The following is a 27,733-nucleotide window of genomic DNA, read 5'->3' as shown; positions in this document are numbered from 1 at the left end:
TGACTATGGAACATGAACAATCTGGCGACCTCTGGTGTTCAGAGGCGGTATTGCAACAACAGGACAAATTTTCCAGCCCCTGGGTTGTTGGTTCACTGCTGACACTTTCCAGCACTATGTTCAGAGACAAACCGTACAGGAAAAGGACTAATTTCTACTAATAATTTTATTTTACTACAGTGTTAACCGTTAGAACATCTTGTGGGCTCTGAATCAGCTGCTTGACTTGTCAAATCTGCCATTTTACACAGTCCCAACCTCGCCCTGCTGAGCAGACATTTTGGCTCAATGGTGCGCTCTAGTGGCTGGTAGATGTAAACATAAACAGTGTCGTGCCCGACAGAATAAAATTTGATTATTTATCTTTTTAAATATAGCTTTACAAGGAGAAACTCTACATTAATTCTGCACACCTCTGAATGCCCTGTGGAGGTATTATATTTTTATATAACTTTTTATTAAAATATTCCATATTCTGACTTTACTAAGTGAGTACAGATCACAGTGATCAGGAGTGAAAGGGGCGCCAGTGATGAAACAGATTACTGAGTGATAAACATCAAGTTTATGAAGAATTTTTTTGGAAGCAATCCTGTAAATGATGTCACCGTAAACTAGGATGGGAAGGATTGTCATTTTGACTAAGGTTTGCTTTGCAGAATGAGTAAAGGATGATCTGTTCTGGTATAGAAACTCAATTCTTGACCTGACTTAAGAAAGTAATGAGTTAATGTGAATGTGAAATTAAAGTGTGCAAGTTGAAAGTTGATTGCGGTAAGTTACGGTGGAAGATCATGAACTTTGTTTTACTTGTGTTTAAATGAAGATGAAGGTTGGAGAAGGCATGTTGAAGTGTACTAAAGATTATAGTTGTGCTGCAAGGAGGACAAAGCTGTGTTCAAAGAAGAACTGCATCAACATAAAATGGTGTCGTCTGCATATAAATGTATATTAGATCTGTCAAAAGCATGAACAACGCTATTAATATAGATTCTGAATAAGGTTGGGCCCACTATCGACCCTTGAGGAACGCCCACAGATAGAGGTAGAGGAGCAGATTGGTAACCCTCTATTCTCACTGTTTGTGTACGACCTAAGATATAACTTCTGAACCATGCCACGGATGTCTGAGAAAGTCCTTTATGTTTGAGTCTGCTAAGTAAGATGTTATGGTCTACAGAGTCAAATGCTTTTTCCAATTTAATGGAGACACAGGAATTGGTTGTGGAGAGGGACTCATTGCATACAGCTGAGTTGAGTTCAGAGACCCCAGAAATGGGTGAAGCTGTAGTAAAGGCTTGACTACTTGATAAAGTGATTATTGGAGGAATTTACCATTTTTATTTTATCTGAGTCAACATTGTCCTCACATTTGGTTGCATTTGGCAAGTGTGAGGACCCATTGGTATTTTCCATTGACTTGCCAGTCTGCCAGAACTTTTTGGGGTCAGAACTACTCATCAGAAATGGGTTCTTATAATGTTCAGACTTTGCTTTTCTGATTGAGTACATTTGTTCCTTACAGATCTGAAGGATTGCCAGTCACAGGTATTCTTGGATGTCTTTGCTGTTTGCCAAGATTGACGTTTTAGGCTAATCAGTTCTGAAAGTTCAGTGTTGATCCAATGACTGAAATAATTTTTAACTCTGACTTTTTGTAAGGAGCACGTCCATCTAAAATTTAAATGAAATTAATTCACAGAGACTTTAACAGGACTTGCTTTTCTTAGCTATTTTGGTTGGGACACTACTGGCTGAAATGGGCTGTAAAGACCAGGTTTCACAGGCCTGTCAGGTGTCTCTGTTGTTCTATTTATGAATTCAAATCTTCTTTCACATCTCAGTCCTGTGGCAGGAAGTCCCATTACCTGAACACGCAACGTCAACCTGCTGCACTCGTGACAGCAGGTAACCTTGGTAACAAAACAATCCTGAGCTAGATTTGTGCATGTTACACCTCACTGTGCTGGCAAAATGCTAGATGTATGATGCCAAGTCAGATGTTGATTGTGCCAGAAATTTAACTTTCATACATTTTCTGCCATGGTAATGTAATGTTTAATCTGAAGGTGCCTATTTCCAGTTTTATGTGCAGACACCAGCAATCAAGAAATCTCTGACAACCCTATACATATTTTAACTGTACAACTTTCTGTCTAGTTCAGAGAAAAATGGGTTTTTGTTTAAGTTGGATTTCCTTCTACATATTAGAATGAAAGCGAGAGGAGCCAGTTGAGGTGGCTCGGGCATCTGGTCAGGATGCCTCCTGGACGTCTCCCTGGTGAGGTTTTCCGAGTACGTCCAACCGGGAGGAGGACTAAAGGTAGACCCAGGACACGTTAGAGGGACTATGTGTCTCCCCTGGCCAGGGAACGCCTTGGGGTTTCCCTGGAGGAGCTGGCCCAAGTGGCTGGGGAGAGGGAAGTCTGGGCCTCTCGACTTAGGCTTTTGCCCCCGCGACACGACTCCGGATAAGCGGATGAAAATGGATGGATGGATGGATATTAGAATGAAATGGCAAGTAAAAAATGTAAAAGCTAGAAAATAAAATGCATTTGAAGATGTGTTGAAATGTAATTGTGATTACAATACAGATTTGGACAAATTTGCTCTGAAAAGTGAAGCTTTGAATGTTTTTATAGACATTTTGACACTGCTACATTTTGACAGGCTGCCTTTTACATAAAGAGTCTCTGTGCTCTAAGAAAAAACTGTTGAAAAATAAACAGTTTGGTTTACTTGGTTACATATTAAACTGTAGATGAATTTACATTAAGTTATTTCAAATTTGAAAATACTCAAAGGGAAATTAAGTCTTGTTGTACACCCCTGAAGACCTTCATTTTCCTCTCAGAATCAATATTTTCTATGAGATACCAAACTACAAAACACTCCCACAAATGTGGGCCATTGATTGCAAACAAGATTTGTTCATTTACACACAAAAAAGTGATTTTCCTGGCAAATCCATTGAAGCCCATGTTGCAAGAATATGTACTCCCCAATTATAGTCTCAGGAGAAAAGCCACACTTAAGACTACAAAACTGAATAAAAAGACATTCAACCACAAGTGAGTCCAATGATTAATTTAAGAATTGTCCAGCAGACAGGTGACTATAACAGCAAACAAAGAAACAAAGAAAACACTTCCCATTTCATGTTGTCAGCAATGGCTCCACATGGAAGAGAAGTGTCACAAAATCTGAGAAAGGAAATCATTTTTCTTTTCACTAAAAAGGTGAGGGCCACATGAAGATCAGCAAAGTTTTACAAATCAGTCAGAAAAATGTCCAGAGACATCCAGGCCATCTATGGAAGTTAACATCTTGACAGGAGCATCTTCTGATGAGAAGGGTTGAAGAAATTCACCATGCAAGTTCACTGCAGTTAGCTAAAGCAGTAGAAAGCCAAACTGGAGTAACTGTTTCCCATGATGCCATAAGGCGCACACTGCAGAGGAATGACATGCAAGAGTATCGTCCACGAAGGAAGTCTCTCCTAACGCTCATGCACAATAAAGCACACCTAGGATTTGCTAGGGCCCATGCTGAAAAAGATGGACTACTGGGACTCTACTCTGGAGTGACGAGACAAAGGTCCCTGTTTTTGGAACTAATGGTGTAGCGTTCCCACTTTATAGCATGACAACTGCAAATTAATTATGACCAATAAGGTGTGATAATTCAATATAAATATGAACTATCAACCATAACTCTATGGCATCGTAAAGGTGATGATTTCAAAGAGAAATGCATGGTGCCTACAGTGAAACATGGTTGTGGCAGTGTCCTTATCATCGACATATATACTGGACAATTTGTGCTCATAGGCTCCAGTTATACATTTTTTTGCCAAAATGGGAGGTTCCCACCGCCGCCATTTTGACCATGTCACAGGTTCCGTCAAGCCCAGACAATTCCAAAAAAAGGGAAAAGAGGTGGAGCTGAGGGTGGGACTGTAAGGCTGGGATCAAATGACGACACCCATCAAACTGAAGCGATGTAGCTACAAGCTAACCCAAAGCTAAAGCGGAGGTGGGAGCTAAGCTAACGGAGGTAGCTACCTAGCTACAACTGGAGCTAACTGTGCACAAAACCAGAACTTCTGAGTCAGAGATGCGCCGAGCTGCCGCTGGGGAGAATGGAAAACATGGGTTTCCATCCGAGAGCTCCACAAGCCGGCAGCCTGCTCAGCAGACAGGCGTCGCTGTCTTCACCAGCTATGTCACAGAGATGAGCGGAGCTGCCGCTGAGGGGAGGGGACCCTATACACACACACACATATATATGGAATACATATATATGGAATACACACATATATATATATATATATATATATATATATATATATATATATATATATATATATATATATATATATATATATATATATAATACATACATACGTATATATGGAATACATATATATATATATATATATATATATATATATATATATATAATACACACACACATATATATGGAATATATATATATATATATATATATAATACATACATACATATATATGTATATATATATGCATATGTATATGTATTCCATATGTGTGTGTGTGTGTAATAATTTCAATCTCTGTTTTCATTACTAATATGTGCACTAAATGAACAAAAACAAGGCTATGACCACTCTCTTTTTAAGAAAAAGCATCATCACCCTTCTACTCCAACCTTCTGTTTTCTAGAATCTAATTACTGTAATTCAGCCCTCACCTCTCAGCCAAAGAAGCTGTTGCTGCTTCTGTATCTCAGGCTGAAACAATTAAACTACAGCTCCACAGATGGAGAAGCAGAAGCAACATTTCTTCCTGTTTTTCTGATTCTGATATTATAAAACTAATGAAGAATGGGATTATTCATTAGCTAGCCATTTACTTTAAATTTAATGAACAGAATGAGTGGGTTTCCTGCAGCAGAAGTCATCAGATTTTGTGTGTTCTACCTAAAATGCCTATACTGCATCGGAGAGCTAATGAGTTAAAGACCACATATCATTGATCACTACCTTCGTCATACGGCCATCACAAAATCCACATCAGTGCCGGTGTGGTGGGTAACCATCTCCTGTGGTTCAATTCCTCTTCCCTTTTTCTTCATTTCCATTAACATCAACTTTCTCTCTTGTTTAATGATGTGGTCATAGCTGCTGGAATTTATTTTGCCTCAGCTTTCCCAACTGAGCCATAAGACAAAGTGTGTGAGGATAAATAATGACATTAGGTCATGTTTTACAGCATGTAGCTGCTTCTAAGGGTCTCATTATATAATCTGAAATGTGATTTATTTTGTTTTATAGTTCGAAAAACATTTGAACAAATAATGTCACTTCCCCTCTAAATACCTCGTGAGCTAGTATGTTGAGTTTAACTTCATTTTGCCCATTTCTATGGAATATCTAGTTTGTTTGAAGCAATAAACAAATGTAAATTATGTCCTAAAACAGCTGCACTCTGTGTTTTTGTAAATTATTTTTTTGGCTTTATTCGGCTGCAGATTGTTCTATGTGCTAATGACTGAGCACAATCATGCTTGTTTTACATAACTGACAATCTTGGGATCATTCCACTATAGTGATGAAACATGTTCTTGCATGCAGGTGTTGTAGCTTGTGATTTTATGTTATTTATGTAAATATAAATGTTTTCCCCCAGAGAGAGCTGCAAGCCTTGTGTGCTCCATCACTGTTGAAGCACAGGTGGGAGGGAGATAGAGGGAGTGAAGAGCACATTGACTCCTTCAGTTGATGACCTCGCCAGGCAAGGAAAACCAGTCTGAAGGCAAGGGGTTGGGCGGTTTTCACAGCCTCTGTCTAAATTTCCTTCATGGAATTTTTTTCTTCTCGCAGCTCATGGCTACCAAGGCACCAGATTCAGAAAAGAAGAATTGTTTAGGTCAGGCAGAAATAATTTCCTCTCTGCCTTTCAGTTTTTAACTGATCATTCAGTCTCTCGGTAAATCCAATTATTGGGTTTATACTTGCCAGTGTAGTGGCTTTCTCCAAGAGCACACCCATTTTGCGTGCTAACACCGGGATCACTGTTAGAACCTCTAGTGTTATCTTGTGATTCACCTCGAGCAGTGTCCCAATCTGAGCAGTATCCATAACGGCTGAGAATTTCCATGGGTACAGGTTGCTATCCAATCCTCCCAATTTTCCAAAGTACCAAAAATCCTCACACACACACTCCAGTGCTTGTACGCTAGCCAGTGGCTATATCAGCATTGTTTATGTGATCTCCACCAACACAATACTAACAGCAATGTAGTTCTCCACACGTTACAGAGATTATGTGCTTCTCCAAGGGCTTCTTCTCAAATGTTAACTTTGGACATCGGTCTCCTTCGGCTGGTAATCCGTGTTTGCACACAGCATAAAGAATGTCCCCGGCTCGCCAGCCGTGAGCCACAATTAGCTGGTGGCTAAAAGTCAGCATTGTTTACTTGATCTCCACGGTGTGTCCCTGGCTTGCTAACTCTCCTTCACCAGCCATGTCACTGACAGTGATTGCTCCATAAAAGATCATTTTCTTTCTTTTTCCATATCCATTAGCTGGTAGCAAGCTTGTTTACAAAGCTGGACTCTTCAGATCACTGTGGAGTGCTGGGATCTGGTCTGCGGCTCTGTTTCCTGCTCATCATTGTTCCTGCCTGCAGATTTTGCTAAGTGGGATTACTATTTCTTGATTGGGATATCTATTGGCTATTCTGCTGTGTGGGGGGTTGTCTTTCCTCACTCTTGATGCTTCGGTGCCTGGGAACTAACTTTGTCTTCCTCTGCTGAGACTTCAGGGCCTCTGGGATTGTTCAAAGGCTTGTGGTTTTCTGCCAGGACCCCGTGTCCTTGAAAAGGGGGGATATGTAAGGAATCAAAATTTTCACCATCGAATTGACACAGTAACCTTTCATACACGCCAGAGCTGCAAAGTCAAGGTTACACCAGCTAGAGGATCCAGACGCACAAATCAACCTTTTGCTCACTTATTGTTCTTCAACACAGACATAAATAAACTGTCAAGGTCTCCCGCAAAAGCCCTTCTCTCTGCCCAGACTGCTGGATTCCTCACTCTGAATAAAAGTGAATCCACAAGAATCCTACAAGGCTTTACAACTTATAAGTTAAATAATCACATGTGATGAATGAACAAGATGTTTAAATCAAATGTTTGAATAACCTGCACTTATCTGAAGGAAGGCGTGGCTTCTGAGGGATGTGTATAAATACTGAGAAACGTGTCAAATTCTGATTTGACAAACTTGGCCAGAAACCATAACAAAGTTGTTTAATAAAACAAGAATTACTTCCTGAGTAATTCAGTTTCTAGCGGAGTTCCGAATCGACCAATTTGGAACAAGCATCCTAGAGACATTTCTTTTGACATACAGTCAAAACCTGTTTGCACGCTGCAAGCTGACACAGCCAGACGACTCCTTAAGAGCCACATCCACTTTGGACGCAAACAAGCATTCCAGCTACTGTCGTGACCTGGAGACATCTCAAGACTGGACGGGTCGTATCTGAGTTAATCTACGAAATCCCGGTGCCGTGAGGCCCACCCGACTTCTGACCGGATCTGCTGGGGGTCTCCGCCAGGGTTCGTAGACACAACAGATTGCGTCTGATTCTGTTTCATTAATAATCAACTCTCTAGCTTATTGAAGACAACAATTTTTTTTACACCCAAATTTCACAATTTCTTTCAGATACAAAGATTCTGATAAACATCTAGCTTACATCACACCACCTACACATCACATTGCATCACCACATATCCACTCCATCACATCTCATTATTCATATCTTGTCATGTATAATCATTAGTTTAGAAAAGAATAAAATTCCATTTTAACTATATACCTGACTTTGTCTGAATCAATACGAAGTGTGTTTCTGGTTTTGATAGAGTTAACTGGAAGTTCTTATTTGCAACTTTACATAAATTTGGTTTTGGGAACTTCTTCATAAACTGGCTACAAACATTATACAGTTCACCAACTGCACGTGTCAGGACGAACGACCAAATATCAGCTAGCTTCTGTCTTCAGAGGGGGACCAGGCAGGGATGCCCTCTCTCCCCCTCACTGTTTGCTATCTTTATCGAACCACTAGCGGCAGCAATTAGTCAAACAACAGGTATTAAAGGGATAAAGTGTAAGAAAATAGAACATAAGATCAGTCTTTATGCAGATGATGTTTTACTCTTTCTCCGGAATTCTCAATCGTCTCTCTCTCTCATTCAATAGAACTGATAAACTCTTTTTCAAGTGTTTCAGATTACTCTATAAACTGCTTAAAATCCACAGTTCTACCAATTAATTTCTCTTTTGTCAATTTACTTAATACACAATTGGAGTCAGGGAATATCACATACCTGGGAATTAATGTCTCTCCCAAGTTAGCAGATCTAACCAAACTAAACTACATCCCACTTTTAAAGAAAGTGGTAGTTGATCTTGCAAGATGGAAATCCTTACCGTTATCACTCATGGGGAGAGTTGCTACAATTAAAATGATGGTCTTACCGAGAATAAATTACTTATTTTCAATGATCCCAAACAAACCTCCAGGTTTAGATCTCTGGACTCGTCAATTACCAAATTCCTTTGGCAGGATAAACCTCCACGAATTAGCTTAAAAACACTTCAGAGGACCAAAGACAGAGGAGGACTGGATCTACCCAACTTTTATTATTATTTCTTAGCCAACAGGCTGCAATATATGCCAACCCACTAGATGAGTCTTGGTTAGACATAGAACAGACACTTTGCAATACGATAGAGCTTTCAGACTTACCATTTATTAGCTCAAGCATAAGAAAAGTATCAGCACCTCTCTGACAGCATGGTGGGAGTATCTTAAAATGACAGAGTCTTCACTAGTACCATGCAGACGCACACCTATCTGGAATAATCCTGATATTTTGCAAAATAATAAAATGATGAACCTTCCGGACTGGAAAAATAAAGGAATCATATACCTGGAACACATATATGAAGGACTGGACTTCATCCCGTCTCGTCTCGTCTCGTCTTCCTCCGCTTATCCGGGTCCGGGTCGCGGGGGCAGCATCCCAACTAGGGAGCTCCAGGCCGTCCTCTCCCCGGCCTTGTCCACCAGCTCCTCCGGCAGGACCCCAAGGCGTTCCCGGACCAGATTGGAGATGTAACTTCTCCAACGTGTCCTGGGTCGACCCGGGGGCCTTCTGCCGGCAGGACATGCCCGAAACACCTCCCCAGGGAGGCGTCCAGGAGGCATCCTGACCAGATGCCCAAACCACCTCAACTGGCTCCTTTCGATCCGGAGGAGCAGCGGTTCTACTCCGAGTCCCTCCCGAATGTCCGAGCTCCTCACCCTATCTCTAAGGCTGAGCCCGGCCACCCTACGGAGGAAACTCATTTCGGCCGCTTGTATCCGCGATCTCGTTCTTTCGGTCATTACCCAAAGCTCATGACCATAGGTGAGGATTGGGACGTAGATCGACCGGTAAATCGAGAGCCTGGCTTTCTGGCTCAGCTCCCTCTTCCCCACGACAGATCGGCTCAGCGTCCGCATCACTGCAGACGCCGAACCAATCCGCCTGTCGATCTCCCGATCCCTCCTACCCTCACTCGTGAACAAGACCCCGAGATACTTAAACTCCTCCACTTGAGGTAGGACCTCTCCCCCGACCCGGAGGTGGCAAGCCACCCTTTTCCGGTCGAGAACCATGGTCTCAGATTTGGAGGTGCTGATCCTCATCCCATTTAATAGAATAGTCTCCCAATTTGGAATAGATAAGAATAGCTTTTTAGAATACCACCAAATTAAATCTGTAGTCAAACAAATATTTAAGCTCAATAAAATAGAATTACAAACACCACCAAGGGTATTAGACTTCTATAATCTCAAAGCCCCCAAAACCACTGTCTATAGCAGGGGTGGGCAATTATTTTTTCCATGGGGCCACATGAGAAATAGAAAATATTGTGGAGGGCCAGGCCAAAAGGCTGAAGTCAATTATGCATAATATTAATGGTATTTCTTTATAAAAAGCAGTAAATACCATAGTTTTTTCAAGCTGGTAAGAGTAGACTATATGTTATAAATGAGCAAAAAGGAAAAAGTGAGGTTGGCTTACAAAAATGTGATTTATTCAAATTTCCCAAGGCAATGGTAAACAAAGTGTCGGTTTTTGTTAAACATTTGTGACTTGTATTAGTTAACAGTTTCAGTCACATTCACTCCAAAACACATTCTACGTTTCAAATATTGTTGGAAAGAGGTTCTTAGCATTCTACAGACACACAGTATTGTCTGTAAAATAAAATCACTGAACTGTGATCTTGAGAAAGAGGGTTAAAAAAAAGTGTCCCAGTTCACTGCTAGTTGCCTACATTTGTGGTCCAAACACCTTATTTTGTGTTTTTAAGTGATTTTTTTCTTATTCATTGAGAGAAATCTAGTCTCTGCTGGGCTTTAACGAGTGCATCAAAGTCAGGTTGAATGTCTGAGGTGGAGATGCGAAGCACAGCTGACAAATGATCATCAGTGAGAGAGGATCTATACCTGGATTTTGTAAACTTCATCATTGAAAATGTTTGTTCACAAATGTAGGTAGAGCCGAAGAAAACCAACATCTTCTGAGCATGTCTCCTCAGGTTTGGAAAGTTCTCCTCCTTAAGAGAAGAGTAGAAATCCAGCAGAGATCCTGAATATCTGCTTTCAAGTCCCAACCCCTCTTCAGCACTTTCCCCAGGCTGAGCCATCTGACAGCTGTGTGGAGTCCTCCAAAAGAGTGACACACTGTCTGTGATTCATCGCCCTTGCCCTGATGAAGTTTATTATTTTAGTAACAACATCAGTAACATGGTTGATTTTTAGGACTGACTTGCACAACACATGTTGGTGTATAATACAAAGCAAAAACACCTATTTTTTGATCTGCATCGATTTCTGTCACTTTATCTTGCATACGTTTCAAAAGTCTGACATTTTTCCCTGTAAGATTTGGACAACCGTCTGTTGTGACACCTGACAGTCTCTCCCATTTCAATCCCAGAGTGTCCGTGCACGCATTTACCTCTGTAAAAAGATCACTCCCTGTCGTTGTCCCTTTCATCGACCGCATTGCTGCCAGCTCCTCTGTGAGCTCCGTTATCCCCCGGACATCACAGCTCTCGTCTAAGGCCAATGAGAAAAAGTCAAAACTTGCCACTTCACGTTGCAGCTGAAGCTCCAGGTTCCCCACGGTTCACCTGGACAGCGGGATTTGCTCAAATGCGCCTTTTTTTTCAGGGCATATTAGTGCTGCGGAGTCCACCATGCACTCTTTGACAAACTCTCCCTCCGAAAACGGCTTGCTGTTTTTAGCTATTTTGTGGGATATCACAAAGCTGGTCCTGGTTGCTGCATCCCTGGATGTGTGAAGCTTAGTAAAAAAGCCTTGCTGCTTTTGCAACTTTGCTAGCAAAGCTTCGGATGTCCGTGCCCTCTCAGCATCAGATGAGTTCTTGTATTTTTCCGAGTGTTTCTTGTCATAATGCCGACTCAAATTGTAGTCCTTAAACACAGCAATCTCCTCCCCGCAAACCAAACACACGGCTTTGCCTCCGACTTCAGTAAAAAAAAAATACTTAGCAGTCCAATTTTTGTTGAAAATCCTGTATTTGGCATCTTTCTTTCTTTTTTCTTTTTTTCTTTTTTTTGTTGCATGAGCGGACATTTCTGGGGCTACAATCACCATGTCAACTGCGGGCACTTGTTGCTATACGTATTGCGTCATTGTGCACGTAAAAAACAACTTCAAAATAAAAGCAATGCAGCCTTAGCCCATGCATGAGGTAAAATGAGAAAATATATTTATTTTGTAATTTCCAATTAACCTTATGCGGGCTGGTCAAAGTCAACCAAAGGGCCGTATGTGGCCCGCGGGCCGTATAATGCCCAGGTTTGGTCTATAGTATACAGTCAGGTCCATAAATATTGGGACATCGACACAATGCTAACACTTTTGGCTCTATACACCACCACAATGGATATCAAATGAAACGAACAAGTTGTGCTTTAACTGCAGACTGTCAGCTTTTAATTGAGGGTATTTACATCCAAATCAGGTGAACGGTGTTGGAATTACAACAGTTTGCATATGTGCCTCCCACTTGTTAAGGGACCAAAAGTAATGGGACAGAATAAGAACCATAAATCAAACTTATACATTTCAGTACTTGGTTTCAAATCATTTGCAGTCAATTACAGCCTGAAGTCTGGAAAACATAGACATCACCAGACGTTGGGTTTCATCCCTGGTGATGCTCTGCCAGACCTCTACGGCAACAGTCTTCAGTTCCTGCTTGCTCCTGGGGCATTTTCCCTTCAGTTTTGTCTTCAGCAAGTGAAATGCATGCTCAATCAGATTCAGGTCAGGTGACTGACTTGGCCATTGCAAAACAGTCCACTTCTTTCCCTTCAAAAACTATTTGGTTGCTTTTGCAGTATGCTTTGTGTCATTGTCCATATGCACTGTGAAGCGCCGTCCAATGAGTTCTGAGGCATTTGGCTGAATATGAGCAGATAATATTACCCAAAACACTTCAGCATTCATCGTGCTGCTTTTGTCAGCAGTCACATCATCAATAAACATAAGAGAACCGGTTCCACTGGCAGCCATACATGCCCACGCCATGACACTTCCAGCACCATGCTTCACTGATGAGGTGGTATGCTTAGGATCATGAGCAGTTCCTTTCCATCTCCATGCTCTTCTCTTCCCATCACTCTGGTACAAGTTGATCTTGATCTCATCTGTCCATAGGATGTTGTTCCAGAACTGTGAAGGCTTTTTTAGATGTTGTTTGGCAAACTCTAATCAAGCCTTCCTGTTTTTGGGGCTCACCAATGGTTTACATCTTGTGGTGAAGCCTCTTTATTCACACTGGTGGAGTCTTCTCTTGATTGTTGACTTTGACACAGATACACCTACCTCCTGGAGAGTGTTCTTGATCTGGCCAACTGTTGTGAAGGGTGTTTTCTTCACCAGCGAAAGGATTCTTCGGTCATCCACCACAGTTGTTTTCCATGGTCTTCCAGGTCTTTTGGTGTTGCTGAGCTCACCGGTGCGTTCCTTCTTTTTGAAAATGTTCCAAACTGTTGTTTTGGCCACGCCTAATGTTTTTGCTATCACTCTGATAGGTTTCTTTTGTTTTTTCAGCCTAATGATGGCTTGCTTCACTGATAGTGACAGCTCTTTGGATCTCATCTTGACAGTTGACAGCAACAGATTCCAAATGCAAATAGCACACTTGAAATGAACTCTGGACCTTTTATCTGCTCATTGTAATTGGGACAATGAGGGAATACCACACACCTGGCCATGGAATAGCTGAGAAGCCAATTGTCCCATTACTTTTGGTCACTTAACAAGTGGGAGGCACTGCAAACTGTTGTAATTCCTACACCATTCACCTGATTTGGATGTAAATACCTCAAATAAAAGCTGACAGTCTGCATTTAAAGCACATCTTGTTCGTTTCATTTGATATCTATTGTGGTGGTGTATAGAGCCAAAAATGTTAACATTGTGTCAATGTCCCAATATTTATGGACCTGATTGTATAAGACACTGTCCAAAATAGATGGTAGAATAGCAATCCCTATTGAAAAATGGGAGGTGGATCTATCAGTCATTTTTGACCAAAACCTCTGGTCCCAAACTTGTTTAAAAACTTGTAAAATGATCAGACACCCCAATTTATAATTAATTCAGAACAGGTCATCAGATGTTCAAGATGGGGTTTGCGTCATCTGACACCTGTACACACTGCACAAACAACATTCTTGACAATTACATCAACACACTGATGTCCTGTCCACCTGTCCAGGAAGTTGTGGGTAGAGTATGTGAAGCCCTGTCAACGTATCTGAAATGTCATATCCCAACCTCCGACACTTTTTGTTTACTGGGAAACCTGGACGATGTCCCAATTGAAACATCTTTAGTTCACGTGGTTCTGACTGCCATATGCATCGCTAAGAAAACTATCCTCATGAACTGGAAAAATTGTCATAATCTGCTCCTGCCTCCCTGTCTGTGTCTCTCCTCTGCCCCTGCCTCCCTGACTGTGTCTCTCCCCTGCCTGATTAGTCTTTATTGTTCTCACCTGCCCCGTGTTAATCCGCCCATGTGTTCCTGATTTTCCCCTGTGTATTTATACCTCCCTTCTTGTATCAGTCTTTGTCGGATCATTGTTTGTTATCAGCATTGTATTTGTTCTGCCGTTCCCGCTCTGCCATTAAAACTACTTTTATTTCATCCGTGCCTGCATTCCTGCCTCTTGATCTGCTCCACCACAAATGGTCCGCCGCCATCCACACCCTCAACGTGACAAAAATAGAGATACTCTTTGTAATTAACCAATATAGAAAACTTTTGTTGAATCATATTACACTTGATACAGCCTCTGCTTCCACTTCAAATCAATCTCTCTGGGCTCCTTTGATTGGTTCCATAACATAGTGATGATGGGGGATCATTGATATTGTCCTGTGGGATGATATGGGTGATGGGGTGGATGGTCTGAGTTTGGAGTATCCGGACGTTCCCTGGAGGTGGGTTCACTGAGGGTGTCTGGGACTGGGGGGCTGCCTCAAGGGGTGGACTACTGGCAGTTGTGACTGGGGCCCCTTTGGGGACTTGGCGGTGGCCATGGGTCGCTGCCTGGCAGCTGCATTGCCCCTGAGCGGGTCTGGATGGGGGCCTGGGGGCTCGGGGTGTGGGGGTGGGGTCTCCATGCCCTGGGTGGCATTTTGGCAACAGAGGTGTCTATTTGGGCTGGCTCCCTGGAGGGCTTAAGTCCAACCAGCCATTCCTCCCCATCCCCACACATTTTTCTTCTCCTGCTCCCTCACATCATCACACAAACAAGCACATAGGACCTTAGGGGGTGGGCAAGTCAGGGGGTGTGGGTATGGACCCCATTTCCGCATTCCTGTGGCAACCTGCCCCCCCCCCCCCCCCCCCCCCCCCGATTTTATTTGCACCTTAAACACTTACACCAATGACATTCCACGCAAACACACACTTAGGGCCTTGGGAGTGAGCACATTCAACGACATTTGGCAAGGGGATTTTTCAGCCTCATCCCGAGTGCCGCTGCCCACTTCCAATTTTAAACTGCACTTAGACACTGAAGGTGGTGGGTGCAAGTTTGGTAGTGTGGTGGCATCAGCTGTCGTAGGCCAGACGATGCCCGCACTGCCCGCTCACCACAGCCATGGAATACACCTCATCAACACGCACTAACACTATATTGGAGCAGGCGGAGGGTAGACTAGGGGTCTTAGCACACCTTTGTTGTCACTTGGCTTCCTGGGGCTGGAGGCTAGGAGGGAGATCTGGCCGTCTGGTTGGGGTCTTGGGTGGTGGGTTGCTTTGCTCAGCATTGAGCAGGGGAGCCTGCTCATCAGCACCCCAAAAGAAAGGGTTGAACTCTGGGAACCGGTGATGGTTGTACCCCATGTGCAGCAGTACCGGGACCAGAGTGAATAGGGTGTGTATGGAGAGCATGAGTGGGTGTCCAGTGTGCATTTTTGTAAGTCTTTGGTTGTACGAGTCTGTGTGAGCATGAGGGAGGGAGTGTGTGACTGTGTCTGTGTATGACTGTACAGTATATGTCAGGTGGGGCCTTTGACCCCTCCCTTCTCCTGGCACTTCTTTTGATGCTATACATCTTTGTCTCCCCTCCCCCTGCCACACCTGGTGTGGAGTGTGGTGCCTTGGTCTGCCTGAGGGTTTGTGGCTCCCGGGTCAGGTGGTTTAAGATTTTTGGCGTCTGCTTGATCAATTCCAGTGGCCGCCTGGTGGGATCTGGGTCCCTGGGCTCTGCTGGGTCCCCGGCGGGGGTGGTTGTCCCTGGGTCCCGGGCTCGGCCAGTTGGGGGGTGGGAGGCTGCGGGCGGGCCTGTGGGCTTGCCGCTGATATCTCCCTGGACTCTGCCGGCTGCTGGTTGTGGCCCTCCGAGGCGATCCTCTGCGCCTCTCGAGGGGGGCAGGGGCTTTTTTGGTTGCAGTCTACTTGGGGTCCCTGTGCTCTGGGGCAGCTCCTAGATCTCTGGGACTTGGAGCTCCCTCCATCTCCTATGCAACTTTAGGGGGCGGATCTGTAGCCCCTCACACTCTCTATTGGACGCTCCTATAGAGAAACCTTACATAAACAAGTGCGTGTACACACACAGGTGCTCACATGGTGCTCTCATAAGTATGGACTTGGGCACGTTCAACACATGCCTTAAGGCTGTGGTTGGCACTAAATGCACTGTGATTTATTATCGTGTGATTGTTCAGTAAAACAATGTTAATTTTACATTTCTTCATCAAGCTGACACAGTGATAGCTTGCTCCTGTTGTATTGTTGTGTGTCCCTTTTCTGCAGGTCTAGAAGCAGACTCTTGTTCATCATTGATTGTTTATTTTTGTGGAACCCCCCCCCCCCCCCCCCACACACACACACACACACACACCTTTTGTCTCTTCCTTTTTCTTTCACCTCTGTCTCCGTGTCCGGTCAAAATTACAAAGCATTCAAAAAACAATAACAAAAAAGTTTTAAGTATCAGGCGTGACATTAAAAGCAGAAGCTTTGATGCTCCACCTGAGAGTAAAATCTGTAGGGCTTGTCACCAGCATTCAGACATTAATGCTGTTTGCTTCACAGCCAGATAGGACATGGAAAAAAAAATTGTTCTGGGTGAGAGGTGGAGGGCTGGACTTGACTTCTTATTAGCCCCACAGATTCAGTCTGTGCGTATAAGTTTCCCCCAGGCGGTGAAAGGAGGGGCTCCCTGCAACTTTGGGTCAAGGAATGGGTCTTAGCTGATATTTGTCCTCTACCCTCTCTCACTGAAAAGCAGTTGAAAGTACTCAGCCTTTTGGAGGCCTTGGGACATGAGCAAGGTGGTGTTCTAATAAAGCACTTCAAAGTCCTTGAGGGCTTAAATTCTCAAGTGGGTAATAATGACAGTTTGGCCTGAAGGGATCCGATTGGGGGAATGGTCTGTTTTGTTATTGGACTTAAGTGCAAGTCACAGTTTGGCAATAATGACCTTGTTCAGACATAAAGATGCCCATTGATATGCATGGTAACAGGAAGGCCAGGTTTTAAATATATGATTGACTTAGTTGTTTTTTATTTTTGTATCGGTTTATTTGTGTATCAATATATGTATCAGAAATTAAGAGTTAAACAATATCTGCATATCAGACACTGGTGAAAAAAAAAAGAAAATAACAAAAAAACAAAAAAGCCAGTATGGAGCATTCCTACTTTTTACTCTTGAAAGGGTGCTGGAGGGGGCGTAGGGGTTTGACCAACAAATCCACATGTGTTTTGTGGATTTGTAGAAGGCTTCAAACTGTGACCCCAGTGTCAACCTATGGGGGGCCTTCTGTGAGTATGGGGAGGATGGCCTTCTGGTATGGCTCCTAATTGGCAGGAAGTCTAGAGGGTTGGACTTTCAGGGCTGTCCTTCATCACTGGTTTTGTTTGTTGCATTCATGTTATATTTGTGAACAGATGTTTCTAGGTGCAGCCCTGAGGTGGAGGGTGTTAAGTTTGGGGGCAGGTGGGTCCCATCTCTGCTTTTTGCTGATTGTGTGGTCCTCTTAGTTCTATAGAGAATGATTTCTCCTGCTGAGGAGGATTGTAGCCCAGTGTGAAGCACCAGGGATGAGGATTGGCACCTCCATGTCCGAGGCTCAATGAGGAAAGGGTGGATAAAAATTACAAGCCTGGGAAGAGGTCCTACCTCAAGTGAAGGAGTTTAAGTATCTTGTTCATGAGTGAGAGGAGGCACAGAAGATCAGCAGGTGGATCTGGACAGGGATTAAAACAATTGCTCTGGATTTTCTTGTAAAGAGATGTAGTTGTTATTACAGACATTTTCTTTTTTTTAATGATTTTTGATTTTGGTTGTGATTTTATTTACTCTCCTTTGGCTAAATGATCCACCTTCATAGAACGTTTCCTGTCATTCTGCCTCTCCATCATACCGCATCCTGACTGCTTTTGACTTTGATCATTAAGTTGCACGACTCCCACGCACTTTCATGACAAGCAGTACATGCTTTGAACCCTGTAATTAGCCAAAGATGCTGCATCTTCTGCTGCCTTTCTGTGTATTTTGGGTTGCTGGGTGCTTTACAACAGGTGCATGTTTCTTCTTCAGACCTGGTGCGTGACCAGCATTCAGCAGGCTGCCCTTAAGGCGTAACCACGCTTAGCAGCATCAAAATGACTGCAAAAGAGTTTTCATCAATAAAAATCTGGAAATCTGAAAACAATTTCAACTAATGACATCAGCTTCGCTGACTGATGCAACTGGTGCATGATGTTGAAAGGAGTAACATTTGATTAAATCGCATGCACAGCCGACACGGGGGTTAAGTGAGGTGTGTTGCTCCTGTCGCATCAGTTGCATCCTCCCTTTCTGCTCACTTGCAGCGGGGAAAGAAGAGGCGCTCGCTTTAGATCCTCCAGCAGACAAAACGAACTGAGGATTTTGTTTTTCTTCCCCCTCTTTTCCTAACGATGCGCTGTTGACAGGTTGTTTTGTTCCCATTGTTTCGGGGAGCATGTTGTGGAAAATGCATGAAGTTGTTTTTCCGTCGTGCTGCAGGGTAGAGCTCAGGTTGTAAGGTGGTCAGAGGAGAGATGTGCTGTAAATTACTCGGTGGACTGTTGCTGGTTTATTTAAAAATCCACTCACCAGCCTGTCGGGACTGAGACGTGACCTGTTGCTGCTTTTCTCTCAGATCCTAATGTTTGGATGGATAACGCAGAACAAAAAAAGTCCGTGGGTTCATTTTTGAACGATGGATTGTTAAACGAAGACTTACTTTTTTGGATTTGTGCCCCGTTTTGAAAACTTTTAAAAATGGAGAAATTTAATTGAGCAGATTTTCAAATGTTTTTTTTTTTCAGAAGTTTAACAGAGAAGTTCTTTTTTTAAATGCATACGTTCCGCAGATGATGGACCGAAACTAATCCGGATCTCTCCACTGAGCTGCTGTAACGGCGAGCACCGCACCCTGCTTTCTGGAAGAGTAATCCCTCTCCTCTCTCCCTCCTGTGTGGTTTGGTTCTGGCAGAATGGCCCGGTTCGGAGACGAGGTTCCGGGTTTGTTAAGTTCAGGGGATGGAGGGTCGGAGCGCAACCGGAACCGCGATGGGACCGCCGTGTCCACAGGTGGGATCTCCCCTGCCTTCAAGCAGACCAAAGCACAGCGCGCGCGCACCATGGCCCTGTACAACCCGATTCCAGTCCGGGAGAACTGCTTCACCGTCAACAGGTCACTCTTCATCTTCGGAGAGGACAACGTGGTCAGAAAATATGCCAAGAAAATCACTGAGTGGCCATATCCTTTTGTGCTGCAGGGTGAATGCACACTGACACTGTCTGTGTAAAGGCTCACCTACAGGTGAGTAAAACTGTCACAAACAAAATCATCTTTTATTTGGTCTCCACCGCCCTCCTCCACACACAGATCCATGTAAACATGATGCAATCAAAAGTGTGTCAACAGATCCCACCGAGTGTCGGGTTCGACAGAAATTCAGCACCATGGACAGCGTAGTATAGGAAAATGAAATGTTTAGTCATTTAACTGGCTGAATGATCTAAATATATCCCAATTGCATTGAATAAGGAAAAGAAAGTAGAAAAGAAAACAAGGACAGGTGTGTTTCTCTCTCAGCACAGGAAACATAGGGTGGTGACAAGTGGCTTTGAGGAACAGGCTTTCTTTTTAAGGCTGTAAATCCTTCCTTTCAACTATAATCCACACGAACTTGCTGCTTTTCGTTGTCATCTATTGGCTGGGTGTAGAAAATATAACGAACTCCAATAACTGATCCACTAAATGATTAATGAACCAACAGACAGCTCATCTGTGCTTTCATAACCAAGTAATTGGTTCAGTCTCTTGGGTAGCTTTGGGTTTAATCTCTCCAAATTAAACTTCTATGTTTTTGTCAGAATTTTCAGCTGTAAAAATCAACAACTTGCAACATTCTGCGATTAGATCATGCAATTCTTATGGATTTTACTTGTTTAGTGAAGAAGTGGTTATGCAACCTCCTCCTTCAGTGAAAAGGGAGCCAGTTATTCTTTTCCTGTCATAGAGGAACAAAAATGTCGACTGGTGGCATATTTGTGCTACTGTCTCTGTGCAGCTCACCAGGTGTCCCAGCCAGGTGTGGCCTCTTCACATGGCCTATTGTTCCCTTTCCATTCGTCAGCTTCCTGACTGGCTGGCCTACTGCTGGTTTCAAAACCCTGCAAATGGAACAAGTTTTCTTCTCGCGTTTGAGTTAATCAGAAATGGAAACAGATTTCACTCAACAGTAAGAGTCCAGGAAACACAGCTGAATCATATCAGTTAGCATGCTGCAGGTATTCGAACCCTGCAGCAAAGACCAGAAGACATTTGAGTAAAAATCAGGCAGTAACCAGCCAGACTGAACAACTTCCAGGATTATGTGCCTTTGTGACAGGAGTGTCTCATTACACATAACAAGCCCCTGATTAACCAGAATTAAACGTAATGATGTCTGATTGTTGTGTCTCGTGTTATTACAGCTAGTCATTACTCAACTTGTTGTTGGCTAATAAGGTTTTAAAGAAACTGATCGTAATATCTCCTTCATATTTAGAGTGTGAAGAAGGAATACCTTAGTAATTGGTAACCAGTAGATTTTTTGATGAATCAAACAGAGGAATGCATGTTTGAAAACATATCAGAAGCTTAGAAAGTTAATTGAAACTCTACAGGTAACGAATAACCTCTGTCCGTTTAGGCTTTAATCAGTTTGAACTAAATCTAAGTAATTTCATCATTTACTTTAATTTTCTAAGATTTTAATGACCATTTGAGCCAAATGAGAGCTGTTAGAAGGATTCCCATGCTGTGCTCAGCCAACAAGCCAATAATGTATATTGGTGCAGGGTTAATGGAAAACTCACACAAGCTTACACACACACACACACACACACACACACACACACACACACACACACACACACACACACACACACACACACACACACAGTGAGAGAGATACTTCTTTACAGTCTCTACATGACGCCTGGTAAATGTCAGCCTTGTTCTTGGAGTCCAACTTGCTGTTTTTCCTTCGCTCTAAGAGGCTCCATCTTTCCTCCAATCGCTCAATTAACAGCAAACAATCAATTCAGGAAGTATCTGTCAGCTTCCATAACAATGTGACCCCAGAGGCAGAGTTGTTAGAGTACACAACTCTACGTTTTGGAAAGTTACATGGCTTGTGTTTAATATAGTAGAGTTCTGGAAACACCCACCCCCCACCCCCCCCCACCCCCACTCCCCCCAAGGTACTTTACAATACAATCAGTCATCCACCCATTCACACACACATTAATGATAAATGACCCACACTTGTATAGCACCTCTCAGAGTAAGGACTCCAAAGAGCTTTACACTACAGTGTATCATTCATCCATTCACACACACATTCATACACTGGTGGGGATGAGCTACGATGTAGCCACAGCTGCCCTGGGGCGCACTGTCAGAGGCGAGGCTGCCGAGCACAGGCGCCACCGGACCCTCTGACCACCACCAGCAGGCAAGGTGGGTTAAGTGTCTTGCCCAAGGACACAACAGCAGAATTCTCTGTCTGGAGCCGGGATCGAACCTGCAACCTTCCAATTACTGGACAACCCGCTCAACCTGTTGAGCTACTGCTGCCCTGGTGGAAGTGATAAGCTACGATGTAGCCACATCTGCCCTGGGGTGCATTGGCAGAGACGAGGCTACCGATCGCCACTGGTGCCACTGGTGCTTTCGACCACCACCAGCAGGCAAGGTGGGTTAAGTGTCTTGCCCGAGGACACGACAGCAGAATTCTCTGCCAGGGGCCCGGATTGATCCTACAACCCTCTGATTACTGGACCTGTAAGAAGACTGTATCTGGGTCTTCTTATGCGCTTGCAGGAGTGAGTAGTGGTTACATTTCTCTGTGAGTGACTGTGATGACCACCTTGCCTCCCTGAGGGTGGAGCTGATGGAGGCTGATGGAGGCCTGGCAGGGAAAACGCAGGGCTAATGAAGCTCACAGTCTCAGGTTAGTCTAGTGTGGAGTGACAGCTGCTCCTCTTTTCTGATCCCCACTGGGATCCCCTGCAGTGGGAAGTTTCCCATTGAGAAGGTATACCTCTGAATAATTGATTGTTGGATTTAATAGTTTGTTTCATCAGCAGCGCAAACAGAGAATATTATGTGAGAGATGATTAGAAGACTTTGAGCCAGAGCAGCAGGTTCACAGTGCTGGTCTTCTGTGTTTTTGAGACTTAGAATTCACTTACAGCCTTAATGGGAATGAAAATTGCACACAATTTTAATTTAATTAGGTTATAAAGTTCATGCATACGCCTCTAGAGTGCATAAATTTAAAGAAGATCATTATTTCTCGCTAACTAAATCGCATCCTTGCATGAAAAATGGAAATGGACAATTAAGAAGGAAATGACCCTGAGCTGTTCTCGTCCTAAACTCATTTTTACTTAGAAATTCAAAATCTTACATTTTATTCAACTTATTTCCTGCCTTAAAGCGCTTTGTTCACCCACTCATGTTAGTGTTGTGTTTTCCAAGTTGTTATGTAAAACCTAAAGTATAATAACATTAATGCATAATGTTAACATGCTGTGAATCATCGTGGACTATTATGAAGATTATACTATAAAATACCAAAACTTTTCTCTCACTTCTCTTTCGACTCTCAGATCTTTAGTCTTTCATTCGCTCTAAAATAGAACAATCTGATTTACTTCTTTATTTCGTGGTCATTTTATCACTTTATCAATTTCCTGCATACTGATAAAATAAATTATCAAAGCTAAATTGATCATTTAAGCTAAATTGTAATTAGCAAAGCAATGAAAGAACTCACGGACCTGAACTTTTATAGTATTTAATAAGATTGATTGTTTTGCCAAAGGGATGTTAGGGAGACACATTGTAGTGCAGTTACATTCACTAATGTAACAACAGCTTTAATGTTTTATAAGTTTTGCTTTATTGTGATTTTTCTTCTGTTTTGTTGTGTTTATTCCCCAGAGATGGAGTAAATTTCCATCCAAATGCAAATTACACATGGCTTCCCTTCTGTGTTTATTCACTGTTGCCCCTGAATCTTCCTCAGACACGCTGCAGATCAGTTACATATTTTCAGCTAGCTTGGCTCAGAGGCTTCGTTTTGATTTGCACCTCTATGCAATAAAGACAAACAAAAAATGATAATTATAAAAATAATCATGGGCGTTTGAATCCAGTCTGGGCTTGAACGTATTCACAGATGCACAGGGCATCACACTCTGTGTCTGTGTCTATTTTTACACGTGTGTTTGAGAAACTGAGGCAGAGCGCCAGCGTCACTGTGACTCAGATGGCTCACGAGACGCCCGACTGCCGAAGCTGGTTGATGAATCACAATCAGCGGTTTTCATCAGCTGACACACAACAAAGTGAGGAGGGGAGGTGGATTAAATTTGTGTTTCATATGAATCTTTTTCAGGATTAAACTCTGGAAAAAGTTAAAGTCTGGAGCAATGATGAAAACAACATTTTTATGTGTCTGGAAACCCATGGCTCAGCAAATCAGTTTGTTGCTCAAGGGATACGTTGCAGCTTTTTCATATTTAAATCATTTTCTTGAGCCAGTATGTGCTACCTCTACTGCTCTCTGTAGCCAGAATACTGCACTTGCAACTTCACAGTGGCAGGCCACCTCCTGTTGGACTTAAAATAAAATCCCGCTTACACACCTGGCACTGCAGTCTGCTTCCAATACATTTCCTGCATGTTTTTGATTGTGAACACATGATTTGTTAAATTTAGTGATGAACCACTCCTGTAGACACTAAGGAAGGCTTGGAGACATTATAGCAGTTAGATGAAGGTGTTAAAAAGACTAACGCACAGCGAGGAGATGGGTTTTGCTTTCGATTTAAACCATAGTGAATAATAACAGACACCAGGGCTTGATGAAAGCAAGTAAAACTGCTTATTGCTTTAAACTGAAGATGTCAAAGTTAAAGTGAAAAATTTCTCGTTCTGTGATAAATCATCAGTGACTTGTTGCTCGAATACTATCAGCCCAGTGATCCTCTTCATGATTTCAGTGAAAATCTTTATTCATGACTTTGGTAACTCCCAAAATGTCTTTTCTAGACAACTCATTTAAAAATTAAGTATGCAGAAAGTAACTGTGTGCAACAACTGACAAAATCTTCTTACTTTGTCAATTTTATATAAACATTTATTGATGCAAATCCATTTGTCTCTGCAGATTGAAAATATAGACAAACAGCTTATCTGCATTAGTTGTTCTTTATGATCTCATAGAACAAAAACAAGGTGGTAAACATCTTCAGATCCAGTATCTATTGTATTTTTATTCTCATTTTCCCCGTATTTCTTTCTGTTTTAAAATAGAGAGAATAAGCTTTGGAGGTAAAGACCATAACTTCCCACACTTACTGAAAGTGCCAGGTCTGTGAGTAAGGTGGGAGCAGTCTAAGAATAGCAGACCTAAAATAAGCCAGACATCTCCCTCCGGAGGTGCTGAAGAGCTAAAGCAAAGACGTTAACATCCAAATTTCTTCCTCCTAATTTTTTTTCGGTGGATGTGTATTGGAAAATTGTTATTGCAGGTTCAAGGTGCAATTAGTGGTTAAAATGTAACAAAAGTCATCTTGAGTCACAAGAAAATGAGGAAACAAACAACAAAAGGATTTCACTGTAACTGAAATGATTATAATCTAGTTATTATATAAGACTCCTGCAGTCAGCCTAATTCACAACGCCGCTTTCTGTCTTTGGACTGTCAGCACTTGTGCGTACACATGGCAATCCTTCCACTGATATGCTTCAGCTGGCCACTATCAGTTTAGTTGTATTGACTTTTAGCAGCTGCCATAGGATTCTGTTGCCATGGATACCTATCTCCTCTGTCATTCTATCTTAATTTCCTCCCTTTTCTTCTCTTCCCGTGCATCCTTCTTAATACCCCGTCTTGTAGTTTGATGTGGTTTAATCCGTCCACATTTGACAGTCAACATGAGGTGCAGCCCGTGTTTTACTTAGAGTCCATGCAGGCTTGTGGGAGAAGAGTATTTGCTCAGTTTGTTTAACTTCTCATCACTCATTTGTCACCGGGTAACCCAACAGCCAACACAGCATCAATCCATTTGGTGTCAGTCTTATGTTCCTCCTCCTTATCCTCTCGGTTCGCTGACTCTTACTTTCTAACTGTTATCTTCTTCTTCACTGATTATCCTCCTGATCTCTTCCTCCTGTTGCAACCTTCTGTCCTACCTCTGCTTCCGTCTCTGAGCCGTTCTCCCCCTCCTCCCAACAAATTTAAGCTACCCACTGCTCATAACCAGGGGGTAGGTAACTGCCCACACAGAGCATTAGGTAAAGAGCAGATCGCAGACCTTGTTTAACCTGAGAGCAGCTAGAGTTGAACCAACAACCAGTGCCGCACCCATAATACGTACGGTGCAACGGCTGGTCAGATCTCAGAGCTGCAGCCTAATCCCTGGCTGTATTCTGTCTGCAACTGACTTCAGATCAAACAACAGCTGTCTCTGGTCGTGTCTCAGCCTTTAGGACGGATAGTTCACCAGGCTGATTCTGTTTGAGACAGAGGGATTACTGTGGCTCTGCATATATGACACTGTAATGGCTCTGCCTCTGGGCTTGTTTCACCCTAATTAAGTAAATGACTTTTTTCCTTTTATTTGCAATCCTTTATCTGAATGTTAATCTTGTGTTCTGCACAAAGGAGTGTAGCTTCTGTCTGTGGCTTGTAAATATACGTATTCATTAGATTAGCTACATTACCTGGTTATGCTTCTATGAAAAACATCACATCTCATTTGTGCTCGTGACTCAGAAACCCCTTTAAGTTTGTTTTCTTTCATTTGCCTCATGATAATCTGCATCACACAAACTCATTTATTAGAGAACAAAGCTAAGAACCTACTTTAGTCTCTAGACTGAGATGATTTTGAATTTCATCAAACGTTGACATGAACATCCATTCCTAAAGGGGACAAGTTTGGGGATCTTTATGATTTTCCGGTATAAATTGTTGGTTGTTGTGATTTTAAAAAATCCCAGTTAAATATATAAATATATCATGTAGGAGACGCACACGGTGATATTTGAGAAGTGAAACAAAGTTTATAGGATTAACAGAAAGTGTGCAATAATTGTTTTAACAAAAAGGAAACAGCAGATCACGTTTCGGCTAGTAGAAGCTAACTGTTAGCATTAGCAACTCTTCAACACAACTTAACTCCTTCAGGCTTGCTTTATTTGTGGAGATAAAACATCAACATCATAGAACAATTGGAGTCAGTGGTAGTCACATTGCTGTTAGCCAATCCTAGGCGAGATGCCCAAATGTCAGGAAATAAGACTCCAAATCCTCTGAAGCTTCTTTCTCCTCGGGCTGAATTCTCCATGCTGAAAGTGAGTACATCATCCATTTCCATTGCAAATATTAAAAATGTGGGTGGAGGTCCTCTTTAAGTAACGTTTGTCATGATTATTAAGAAGAGCTCCTTAACATCTGTGTTTCACTCCATTTGAGTACATGATCCTTGCAACCATCATTGCCAACTGTATCGTCTTGGCCCTGGAGCAGCACCTTCCCTCTGAGGACAAAACACCCATGTCCAAGAAGCTGGTAAGGTTTTCTCACATAAATCAAGAACATTCAGAGTTCTCGTGTGTGTCTTCTCATGTGTGTCTCGTGGGCTTGTCCGTCTCTGATGTCTCCATCGTTTCCCACAAACAGGAGAAGACAGAGCCCTACTTCATTGGGATGTTCTGTTTCGAGGCAGGGATAAAGATCATCGCTCTGGGTTTCGTGTTTCATAAAGGCTCCTACCTCAGAAACGGCTGGAACGTCATGGACTTCATTGTGGTCCTCAGTGGGTGAGTCCAAGTGTGTGTGTGTGTGTGTGTGTGTGTGTGTGTGTGTGTGTGTGTGTGTGTGTGTGTGTGTGTGTGTGTGTGTATGTGTGTGTGTGTGTGTGTGTGTGTGTGTGTGTGTTTGGATGATCCTCTGTGAAACTGGATTAGTGTCTTAAATGGAAAGAGAATGGTGATGCTCAGAGATGGCATGTGTAGGAACAGTACATCCTCTGGTTGAGTTCTTTTTTCCTGTGAAGCTCAAAGACATTTTTAGGTTTTCTTGCATTTTCTTCTGAGTCTAAATCCTTCTTTTCCAAGAAAAAAATATTTAATTTCAGAATTTGCTTGGCTAATTCTATTTACTTACTGTAAACTTTGCAAAGTGGATACTTAATTTTATTGTAAGTTCAGTAAATGTTTAGTTTTTATCCCACATTTTAGCGTGGTCCTCCTGCCTGTGCAGTAACTGTGTTTCCTACTGAAAGCATCCATCACATCCAGTTCATCTGCAAACATTAACACTTTTTTTTAATTTAGTGGTGAATATTACCACAACCATTGGTGTGTTGCATGTTATAAAGTTAATTATTCCTTTGCATACATGTTAAAATATTTCTCACAGCGTGTAACCATCACAGCAAGTAACACACAGGAAACCGTCTAATCTGGTTTTATGCATCTCATCCATAAACAGTAAAGGTACATGTGGAAGATCAGACAG

The 27,733-nt window shown here is 42.6% G+C and overlaps 1 protein-coding gene across 5 annotated transcripts in view; it reads left to right on the top strand.

Annotated features, from left to right (window-relative positions):
- LOC107393140 (voltage-dependent R-type calcium channel subunit alpha-1E) overlaps positions 1 to 27,733 on the top strand; it is a 172,629-nt gene that overhangs the window by 45,189 nt on the left and 99,707 nt on the right. For all 5 annotated transcript variants that reach the window (XM_070554154.1, XM_070554153.1, XM_070554152.1 and 2 more), the window contains exons 3-5: positions 19,135 to 19,401; positions 26,677 to 26,782; positions 26,894 to 27,033. In XM_070554154.1, the coding sequence (XP_070410255.1) occupies positions 19,135 to 19,401; positions 26,677 to 26,782; positions 26,894 to 27,033 (513 nt within the window). The remainder of the gene's footprint in view (positions 1 to 19,134; positions 19,402 to 26,676; positions 26,783 to 26,893; positions 27,034 to 27,733) is intronic.

Source organism: Nothobranchius furzeri, chromosome 8 (assembly GCF_043380555.1).
Source record: "Nothobranchius furzeri strain GRZ-AD chromosome 8, NfurGRZ-RIMD1, whole genome shotgun sequence".
NCBI lineage: Eukaryota > Metazoa > Chordata > Actinopteri > Cyprinodontiformes > Nothobranchiidae > Nothobranchius > Nothobranchius furzeri.
The sequence above is the reverse complement of the archived record's forward strand: the minus strand, read 5'-3'. Positions and strand labels throughout refer to the sequence as shown.